Source organism: Furipterus horrens, unplaced genomic scaffold (genome assembly GCF_987537825.1).
Source record: "Furipterus horrens unplaced genomic scaffold, mFurHor1.1.pri manual_scaffold_3, whole genome shotgun sequence".
NCBI lineage: Eukaryota > Metazoa > Chordata > Mammalia > Chiroptera > Furipteridae > Furipterus > Furipterus horrens.
In genome coordinates, this window is record NW_028327173.1 from 203013064 (window position 1) to 203024569 (window position 11506).

Here is an 11506-nt window from a genome sequence, read left to right on the forward strand (position 1 = left end):
TATGTACATGAACAGCTTCCTACTTCACCCAAATCCTCCCTGTGTCTAGCACGGGTGAATCGCTTAACTCAAAATCTGTCTCTTTTCCTTTCTGTACTTAAGGTAACTAAACAGCCTCCATATTTTTCCCACCTGTGTCCCCAACACCCCATTTCTTAAGGCTCTTTTCTTTTATACTGATTTCAACTGAGGTTCAGATAAATATTCTCACATTCCAGAGGAAATTGTTTAATCTTCTTCCTCTTGCTCTAACTTTTGGCAGAATAATCAAAATAAATTTTCCAGTGTCCCTTCAATTTTCTTTATGCACAGTTATTGGATTTTTATTTTGGTAATTTTTAAGAAATGTCACTGATATATTCGTAAGAAAAAGCAAGTGAATGAACTCAATGGAGTCCCTTAAAAGTATTAAAAGACTCCCAACTATCTTTGTAAATATTCTTTCATTGTTTTAACTACTAGAACAAAAATTGTATTCTGTTATTTCCCAATGAAATCAGAGTATGTCAGGTACATTATATATCAAACTTACTTTTTAAAAAAATCACTTTTAAAGATGGGTCATTGCATATAATTACACTCAAAACATGGTTTCTATGAGAAAATAGTCCAAAAAACCTACTTTGAAATATATCATAACCTGAAAAACAATCCATCTCTAGAAAACTATGTAAATAATAGAGTGAACAAAACAATTGGATTTGTAACACTTCAAAATCTGCAAGAGGTATAGTGTACATGATGCCTCTTTAAAAGTTAATCTGCACAAAAGCACAACCTACCCCCCATCCCCCCCCCCCCCAAAAATAAAAGAATGTGAAAAGACGCGAGCCAAGTGTCGCTGGTTCGATTCCCAGTCAGGTCCCCAGTTGGGGGCGCGAGTGAGAGGCAACCATACAGTGATGTTTCTCTCCCTCTCTTTCTCCTCTCTCTAAAAATAAACAAACAAAACAAATAAACAAATAAGTAATTTTTTAAAAAAAGAATGTGAAAAGACAAATTACAGAAGGGGAGAAATTATTTAGAAATCACGTACCTAAGGCACTGATATTCAGAACTCTTATAACTCAGTAATAAAGATTATCCAATTTTAAAACGGGAAATTGGATCTGAACCAGACATCTCTCCAAAGAGAATATACAAATGCACAATAAATGTGAAAAGAAGCTTAACATCAATAGTCATTACAGAAATGCAAATTAAAACCACAAATAAGATACCATTTCACACCAGGTAGGATGCCTATAATCAAAGACAGAAAATAATTGTTGACAGTCACATGGAGAAATGGAAACCCTCATACATTTTGCTTATGGGTACAAAAAAAGGCATCCACTCTGGAAAAATTTGGCAGTTCCTCAAAAAGTTAAGTTACCACCCTGACTGGTGTACCTAAGTGGGTTGGGCATCGTCCCACAAATGAAAAGGTCACCAGTTGGACTCCTGGTCGGGGCACTCCTAGTGGGCTACGTCCCCACCTGGGGGCACATGAGAAGCAACCAAGATTAATGTTTCTCTCATATCAATGTTTCTCTCCCTCTTCCCCTCTCAAAAAATAATAAAGTCTTTAAAAAAGAAAATTAATTACCAACAATTCCACTCCCAGCTATATATACAAGGGAAATAAAAATATTATGTCCATACAAGTACAGGGGCAGGCAAAAGTAGGCTTACAGCTGTGACAACGTGAAAAAGTTTATTCTTTTATTAATTATTGTATTTTTCCATATGAACTGTAAATCTACTTTTGCCCATCCTCATACGTGTACACCTGTCCACGGCAGCATTATTCTTAACAGTGAAAAAGTGGATACAATCCAAATGTCAGAATGATGAATGGATAAAATGAAATACTGTTCAGCTACACAAAGAAATGAAATTCTGATACATGCTATAACATGAATGAACCTTGAAAATGTTATAAATGAAAGAAGCCAGGCAGAAAAGACCAAATATTGTATGACGACATTCTAATGAAATGTTCAGAATATGCAAATATAAAGACCTGTAGATTAGGTGTTGTTTAGGGCTGGCAGGAACTGGGAGTGAATGTGTAGTAACTGCTAATGGATGCATGATTTCTTTCAGAGAAGACAAAATGTTCCAAAATTAGATTGTTGATGACTGCCCAACCCCGAGAATATACTAAAAAAAACACTGAATTACACACTTTGAATGGGTGAATTATATGGCATGTGAATGCTGTTTTAAAAAAGTATAGACCCTGGGAGGTAGCTCAGTTAGTTAGAGCACTGTCCTGATACGCCAAGGTTGCGGGTTCGATCCCTGGTCAGGGCACAAACAAGAATCAATAAATGAATGCATAAGTAAGTAGAACAACAAATTGAAGTCTGTCTCTTTCTCTCTGTGTCTCTGTCTCTCCCCGCCCCACTTCTTCTCTTTCTCTAAAAACAAAGTGTAAATACTTATATAATGGAATACCATTATAAAGCAATGTTAATGAATGAACCAAACATGTGAAAGCAACAACATACATGAATCTTACAAACATGAGTGAAATAAGCCTCTGACAAAAGTATATACCATATAATTCCATTTATATAAAATCTAAAAAAGAGGCAAAAATTAATCTATGGCATTAGAAGTTAGGTTGTGGTTTTATGGTGTTAGCAAGTGGGGTTGGAGGGCAGGAGAAAGGAAGACAGTGATTGAGAAGGAAGTAACAGAAACAGGCTTCCAGGGTGCTGGTTAGTTTATGAAAATTCATCAAGCTGAATACTTATATTGGGTTGGCCAAAGAGTTCGTTTAGTTTTTTCCATAGGATGGTTCTAGTAGTGCTTAGTTGTTTTTATCCTCATTCAAAACAATTGTTAAGATTGTACTATGACAGCTGGCATATCAGTATGCATTTTTTTAAAAACTTACCAAAACTGGGAATTGTTGTGCAGCCATTTTAATATTGAAGATGGAAGAAAATACTGCATACAACATTTTCAGCATATTATGATTTAGTATTTCAAGAAAGGTAAAGACACAATTGAGACACACACACTCACAAATATTTGTGCAGTGTATGGAGAAGGTGCTGTGGCTGACTGAACGTGTCAGAAGTGGTTTGAGAAGTTTCTTGGTACTACTGACATTCTGGGCAAATAATTCTTTACTGTGGGGCTGCCTTACGCATTGGAATATGTTTAGCTGCCCCCCTGGCCTCTGCCCACTAGAAGCCAGATAGCCAACATACTCAAAATATTCATAATGACAGTTATTAGTGAAAATAAAAAGTGTCTATTTCATTAAAAAAATAACAGGCTTTTCAGCCAACCCAATAATTTGTATACCTTTTTGATATTCATATTACACTTCAAAAGTTTTTTGAGTTTTCTTTTTAAGTGTGAGAGAAGGGATAAGCAATGGCACAGGAAGCTGGAGTCCACACTTCAAGTTGTGCTTTTAAGAAACATACACACCTGACCTGAGAGCTGCCAGAACGAAACAAAAAACTGGCAGTGGTCAACCATTTTTAAGTACCAGTCCCTTTTCCAGTTGCTTCAAAATTTTCTCAGCACAGTGATCAGGGTAATTACAAAGGAAAAATAACAAGCTTAAAGTCTGAAGTGTTCCTTCCCGAAGCTCTAGCTAAAACAAGAATAAGCAGATACTAAAAGCTTCTGACATTGGCGCATTTATATCAGGGGTGGGTGGGGGGACATTCAAGATATTAGGGGGAAATATCTTTCCTGAAACCCATTTCAGCCATATCCCATGGCTTTGGTATAAGATACAATTTTAGGAGGTCCAGCGCCAGCCCCCAAATACCGTATTTCCTCAGCAATCAGTAGAGGTTGTAGAGAATGGACCATGGCAAAGAGTCTTTTAGTTTGGAGGTTAAGTAAGATAATCATTAAAAGACACATTTCTAGTCCATCTATTAGGTTCCTCACCTCCATCTTCTAGTCTAATGGATGAAGTTATGAGCACGTCTCCAACCAACTGAAAAAGATCCAGTTGAGTGTGAATATGCATCAAACCAACCCTTCCCCCTAAAAGTTTACCTGTATCAGTTGCTATAGCTACAGTCCTGGGAACAATACTCCCATCTTAGCAATATGGGTATGGATGCAGGTGTACAATTCAACTGTAGGTGAGAGGCCTTTATCATAGTAGCAAAGAAGGGAGAACTGAGGAGGATGATCCTTAGCAGACCTTAAGTAACATCAAGGGAGAGAAAAAAGGTTCTCATTAAGGGGTACACATGCTTTTGATGAGAAAGTCCAGTGTATCTTACTAACAATAGAACATAGTTTAACACAGCCCTCCACCCCAACTTACTTGAGAAACACAATCATTCTCTGGAATGAAATAAGTGCCCTTAACCCCCAAGAGGAATTCACTCTCACCCTCCCAGTGACTCCTCCTCCTCCTCACACCATCTGAGGAAGACGCTATCTCACAGACCAGAGAAAGACAAGCCTACACAACCAACTCCAATATGAGTCTCCAAGACTTGACAAAGGCCTTCCTACTTCCAACCTGAACATCTGGGGAAGAAATATGGAGACACAAAGAAAAACCAAGAGTAATCAAGCCAAGCAGAATGCACCAATACATGTAATTAAATTTGCCACTGCAGAATCTGTCATTCAGCCTAATAGCAAAATCAACCGTACACCTGCACAGCAAGTGCTTGTCAGAGTCCGTTCCAAAGACATTTTGATAGGTCTCCAAGCCACTATTTGCACATATACTTCTTCAAAAAAAATAAAAAGAGGATCCTTAATTGTCATTTACTATTACGAAGACTCAAAATCAACAGAAACTCTTTGGAAGGTCATTTGTCTTTACCAAGATTTTCAAAACATACTACTCTTTAGTCCCAACAATTCTTCTAGGAAATTATCTTACATCCTCACATAGTTGCCAAGTATATGAGTAAATATGTCACTGGTAGTGTTTGTGATGGTAAATAACTAGAAACAATCTCCATGCCAGCTGTTCTCAAAGTGTAAGAACCTTAAAGGATCTAAAAAAATCAAAACTATATTCCTATTATTAAAAGATGATTTGCATTTTTCACCCTTATTTTTCTCGTGTCCACATTGTGAAACTGTAACAGGATGAAGGCAGATGAGAATCCTCCTTTAAAAAAAAAATTAGGCCAAGCATTAAAGAGATTTGTAAAAATGTAAAATAATGACACTCTTCTCACTAAATTTCTTGTTTTAGAAAGGCTTTTTAAAGTCTTAAGTTTTAATTTCTAATATGGTAAACATCAAAAGATACAACCCACATAAACACAGCTTTTGGGGATCCTCAATTTAAAAGTCTAAAGGTATCCTGAGGAAAACTTTGAGAAGCACCACCAAACAGTGTACTGTGTGAATTAAAGATATAGTGGAATAATACTATTCTACTTTTAGATGAGATAGATCTGTGTATCCTGACATGAACAGATGCCCCAAATACACTGACAAAAAGGTCTGTACACTCAGAAAATGGGGGAACAACAGACAAGGGGAAATGCCACTCAGAACAACACCGAGACAACAGCAGGCAGAAGCAGTCATACACTGATAGCAAGAAAAAGTGGCAATACAGCAAACAGTACAATTACAAGTATAAATGATTAGGCCATTAAAAATGTTCCTTCTCTGCTTCATGAAGTCTTGGTTCCTCCAGTAAAATGAAATGTGAGACCCTTTCTTTAAAAAAAAAAAAATCCAGTTGCCAATCCCCAGCACAACTAGTCAAAACAAACACCTGCCAGGATAGGGGTAAAGGTAGCTGGTAGTGCAGACTGAAGTTATCATTCCAAGAGTTTAAATCAGCCTGGATCCAGCCAGCAGACAGCTTGTTTAATTCCTAGTCTAACAAACATATTTATATACTCATGTAAGTATTTTTAAATGAAAATATTTTACATTTTAAAAAATGTCTAGATTTCTTACTGGTGCAGGAAGAGACCACAAAACTAAACTACCCAATCAAAGAATCAATACACCAAGACTTACGGTTAGAAAAAATAACACCTCATGGCATTGCTGTATTAACTGAATATTTATATAAAGTCCCTATCCCAGTATCTAGTACATAATTAACACTCAATACTTATTTTTTAGGGCACGAACAGAGTATCATTTCACTGGCATCACTGAACTGCTGAAGAGTAGAAAAATTACTATTGATAATGATGATCTACAAACACACTACAAATGAATGGTTATCCAACACATTTTCATTACATTGCTTAGGAAAAACATTCTAGCTTAGATTTAGGAACATTATGTGAAAATTGCTGAGAGCTTTAATATCTGGTACAGTTTTACTTAGCTGGAAAATTCACTTATTTAGAAGGTATCATTTCATTTCACTGGAGAAATAAGTTATTATACAGTTTCTATAACTTCTGTGGCTCTATTTTCAATATTAACCAACAACCAACCAATCAGATCCAGGTAGTATAGATGTATCTGGTTTGGAGTTAAGAAACTTAGATTTGAATAAACATTTAAGGATTTCAGAGTGAATAGCTCCAGCTCTGACACTCCTCTGTAAGCAGTTCAACCTCCAGGCTTCTCTAGTATGTTGTTCGTACCAATGCTCAAAGCTAAGGACAGGGGCTTAGGTATTATGCTTCATTAGTACAAAGAAAACACCATTAAAAATGAGTTACAGTCAGTCCAAAATCTCATCTGATTAGGAGACTAGTTAGTGTATGCTTTATACCTATGGCAGGTCTGTGTTCCCAGTCCCTCTTTCCTGATTTTTGTGGCCCCCAGATTACACACAGCATTTACAAACTGAAAATGAAGGTTTAGGGGAAAAACCATGGTAGCATTACATTAAAAGGGTCCACACCTGTGTCAAGTCTTCACCACACTCAGTTATCACACGCAACAGAGGACCAATAAGGGTTTGCTTACTCTAAGCCTATATTCTACAAAGTAGGTCTACACATGAAAAAAAATGTTTTAATCAACATGTCAAACGAAGTATTTCTCCCAGCAATGACACTTAGCTCTTTTTTGGTAGCTAAATCTGGAATGCCTCCTGTATGCAAGATCCTATACTACTTACTGATTTGTAAGAATAGCAATGAAAAATGCTGATGCTTTCACTGTTCATTTCTCTCACCACAGCAGCCAAAACAAAACAGACTTTCGCACCCCAAAGTGTTCTGACCTCCTTTTCTAATTATAGCAGCGACAGAGGCAACCAAGTACTACCGAGAGGCAGAGGCACGGGACTGCAGTTTGTACCACTAGCTAGCAGAACTACCTCGACCAAAACATTTCCCCATGTCTCATTTTCTTCATGCCTCAGTGAGAATTTGACGTAACTCTCAAATAGTCAAGTCAGAAATTAAAACTATTTTGAAAAGTAAAAAGTACTTTATAAAACTTAAGACAAAAACCAATATAAGAACATTATCATTGATGCTTGACAAGTAATCCAAAGTGAAGAGAATAACTATGATTTCATGTTCAAAGACATTCTTCACTGTGTAGAGAAATTCCAATTTCTTTATCAATTCTAAAATTGGCAGGTGGAGCTGGTAAAGACCATAATGGAGAGAAATAGAATGATCGAACATAAAGTGAGATGGCAAATAAGGATGACATTATCCTCACTTCAGCAAAGTAACGGGTACAACATAAGCTGAAAAGAAAAACAATACTAAGTAATCTTTATTGGAAGATGGAACTTTACAGGTACATAGCTACAATACCTGAGAAATGAGGTAACCTATCTTATTACAGAAAAAATACATGTTCCAATAACATATCTTGCCAATATGAACCTACTCAGTAAGGACGCAATCCAGAAAACGGGCTCAGTGGCTTCATGGGACATCTAGCGTCTCCAAGGCAAGATGCACTACAGATTTGCCAAGCCACGCAGCTTCAGGTGTGCCCTGTGACAGGGAGGCCAGTTACTTCCATTCCGAAACTGCATCCCTCATTTTCAGGTAAGTGTATAAGGTCCTCTAACAAGATGAACGACCCACTGTATAGAAAATCAGAAATATTTTCTATCTTGCTCACCCCAGTATAAAAATTCTCAATTATCCTATAATGGACAATGAGGAAGGCACGCAATGATGGATAACCCAGACTAGCAATCAATACAAAAACTCCCATGTGTGGCCTGGAGATAAACTAGAATTTTAAACATCTTTAGTCAAAAAGTTGTTTTTATTTTCTTTGAGGTAAACAATGACTGAATCTAAGCATAAAGTAGCAAAGGCAAGTAGACAATACGGGAACGTAAGACACACTGTAAACAGTTAATAATAAAATAACTGATAATACTAGGTTCAAGCCATAGACTAGATACCTCCCCCAGACCCAGTGCGAACACTGACCTTGCTTCCTAACCAGGCGGTGCCATTTAGCCTCTCTGGGCCTCAGTGTTCCCGTCTGTGAAACAAGACCAACAATAGGTCCTGCACCAGAGGGTACAAATAAAGAGTCTCTGGCACACAGTCGGCACTCAAAAAATTTTGATCATTCCATTTGCAGTTTTCTTGTTAGAAAAAACATTACTCATAAAACTAAAAACTTACAACAATATCTCACAAATATTTTAGAATTTTCTAAGCCCACTCTTTGGATTTAGTTTTTCCTTACAATGTAAATTTAACAAGGGCACATCAATTAACTTATTTAATCTCTTTCCCTATTAGATAAAAATTAAATTCATTTTCTTTCAGTCATTTAACCTACTTTATTGCAGGGCCTCAAACCTTCCAAAGGGAGGGCTATTTCTAAAGTGGTGAAAATAAAAAGAGCAAAAAAAAAAGATTCCTTTCTCCATATATTAAAAGAGTATGATTCACTCTGACAGTATGACATTGAGACTTAATGCTTAAAAATACTTTAAACAAGACTTTGTATAGAGTCCAATGAAGCACATGATGTGAAGCTGTACCCTAAAATCATGAGATTTCGGAGCCTTGCTGTCCAATCTGCACACGCTTTCATCTCAGAAGTTAACTGAACCTACAAACGGAGCCCAGGCCTTCCGTCTGACGGTGTCAAACGTTTTCAGAGCGTCCCCAGACATCGCGATCAGAGCTGCCGGCTCCTGTGTAACAGTCACATACAAAAGCACACGAACACCTGACATTCAAACTTGTGCTTTCGTAGCCCTCAGAAAAACAAACCTGATGCATCAAACCTCTTTCAATGTTTCCAAAAAAAAGAATTGTTCTCCAGTTTTAAGTTACTTGGGGTAACCATATTGAGACAACCAGTGGGCAATATACTCCAAATTAGTCGTTTTCAATTCAAATGGAGAATCCATGCTCCTAAAGTCTTCAAGGGAGTCCAATGAAGACTAAAATTTTTTGAAATGTGTTTGTAATAATTCAGATACAGAGCAGCTACAATCATGATAAACTGAAATAGCTACTATGAAGTTATAGGCGAAAACAATCTGAACGTAGTTTTACCTGCCGCGAACGTTTCCTTTAAGTGAAATTCACTGTGTGCCACAGAGCGAAGTGGAAATCACAAACGAGTCAGGTCTCTAAAAATGTGACACACGTGCTTTTAACAAATCAGCCTTTGACCCGTAAGGGCCCTTTCCAAACGCTGCAAGCGCAGGTCCCAGGGCAGCGTGGAACGGGTTTGAAGGTTACAGCCCCCCCCCTCACCTGTTCCCTGGGCCCAGCAGTGCAGACACTTGCAAGCCTTCAAAACAGCGGGCCTAACGGGGTCCCAACCGTGCGAGGCGTTTCCGCAGCGAAACTACACCCCAGTCTGCACTGCTCGCGAGAAGGAAAACACTGGGGAACGCAAACCTAATCTCCCCCCAGCACAGCGGCACTTTTTTCTCTGCTGAGCGGCCGGCGGCCAGAACCACGAACCAGCGCTGCTGACCTGCAACGGGACCAGAAAGATGGAGCAGAAAAAAAAAAAGAAAAGAAAAAGCAAGCGCAGCGAAATGTCTCCCAACGAGTGAGTCAGCCAGGAATTTCCTTCGGTCCGAGGAAAGTTTCACGCCGGCCTCACCGAGGGGGGCACCGAGGCGGCGGCCGGGCTCGTCCGCGCCGTTCTCAAGGTCACCGCGCGCAGCCGAACAGCACAGCCCCGACCGCGGCCCCGAGGCCCCGACCCCGCCGCGCGCACGGCCCGCTCCGCTCGCCCACCGACGCCGCCGGGCGCTCGGGAAAACAGCGCGAGCGCGCCCCGCGCGGCTCCGGGGCACCGGCGGCCCGCCCTCCCCCGCAGCGGCAGTCGTCCCCTCCGTCCTCGCAGTAACGGGGGCGGGGACGGGGCCCCGCCGCCGAGGGCTTCACTCACCGTCGCTCTCCGCCCTGACAAGCAGGGACATGCCCTTCAGCCGCTCCACGTAGCCGGACGACACATGCCCGGTGCCCCGGTCGTCCCACTGCCGGTCCTCGTTGAGCGTGTAAACCTTCACCCGCCGCCGGGTGTCGGTCATCGTGCCGCCCAGGGGCCGGGGCACAGGCCCCGCCGGAGTCGCCCAGAAAGTGGGTCCGGGGGAAGCGGGAGGACGCCCGCAAGCGGAGGGCTCCCCGGCTTCACTGCCACCGCTGGCCGCCGCGGGGCCGTGCTGCCGCTCGCATGGCCCGTCCCCGGGCCCGAACTCTGGACCCCGCTTTTTCTCGCCTCCGGTACCTCGGCGCTATTGTCCAGGCCCGGCGAGCCCGGCAGCCCCGAGGGGGGCGCGAAGCGCTTCGCAACCAACCGCCCCGCCGCTACAGAGAGTCGGGGCGCCGGTCACTGCCCTGCTCCCGCCTCCACCATGATGTCCACGAAGCCGCTTCCCGCGCCGCCACCGCCTCCTCAGGCCGCCGCCGCCATGTTTTCCTTCCTATACCTGGCCCTGCTACTGCAGCCGGTGGCTCCGCTTCGCTCGCCTGCTTCAAATGTCTGACGCCGACGGACGCCTGCTCCTGCTGCAGGTGCCGCCAGTGCACCGGAGCCGCCGAGAGCCCCCAGGCGCCGAATGCACCAGGCCTACTGGAAGTCTCTTTCCTCCGCCGCTGCCGCCGCCTCTTCCGTCTTCCTCACGGAGCCAAAGCCGCCGCCATCTTGGTTCGCCCCTCAATAGCGGCGCGCGGGGCCACCCAGGCAGCCGCTGCAGGGGCGGCCCTCTGACCCCACCATTTAAAGAGACAGGAGCGAGGCCGGGAGCCTCGCAGCGTCGAAGGTCTCGCTAGGAGGCGGGAGGCGGGCGCCGCGTCGTCGAGGTGGCGGGAGCACAGGGTGCGGAGGAGGGGGAACTCTGGTCGCGCCGGTGACGGCCGGGGCTCCCTCGCGCTCCCTGCACGTACGGTCGTACGAGCACGGAGCGGCGTGTGCGTGCGTCGCGCGCTGTGTTCGTCATCAGCCCCGCTCGGGGATTCGTAGGGGCGTGGGGCCCGCCTCCGGCCCCGCCAAGGAGCCCGTTTTCTCTGCCCACTGCGGGCCTGGTGTCCGGTAGTCCTCAGTCGGCCGGCCGCCGGGCCACTTCGGCCTGGGGCTCTTCCGCGGCGCGCCCGTCTCTACGACTGCCTTTTCCGGGGCGCCTTCG

The 11506-nt window shown here is 42.7% G+C and overlaps 1 protein-coding gene across 2 annotated transcripts in view; it reads right to left on the reverse strand.

Annotated features, from left to right (window-relative positions):
* PPP4R3A (protein phosphatase 4 regulatory subunit 3A) overlaps window positions 1–11258 on the reverse strand; it is a 36557-nt gene extending 25299 nt beyond the window's left edge. For both annotated transcript variants that reach the window (XM_090271311.1, XM_090271310.1), the window contains exon 1: window positions 10270–11258. In XM_090271311.1, the coding sequence (XP_090127437.1) occupies window positions 10270–10411 (142 nt within the window). In that variant the 5' untranslated portion in view covers window positions 10412–11258. The remainder of the gene's footprint in view (window positions 1–10269) is intronic.
* Window positions 11259–11506: the final 248 nt, after the last annotated feature.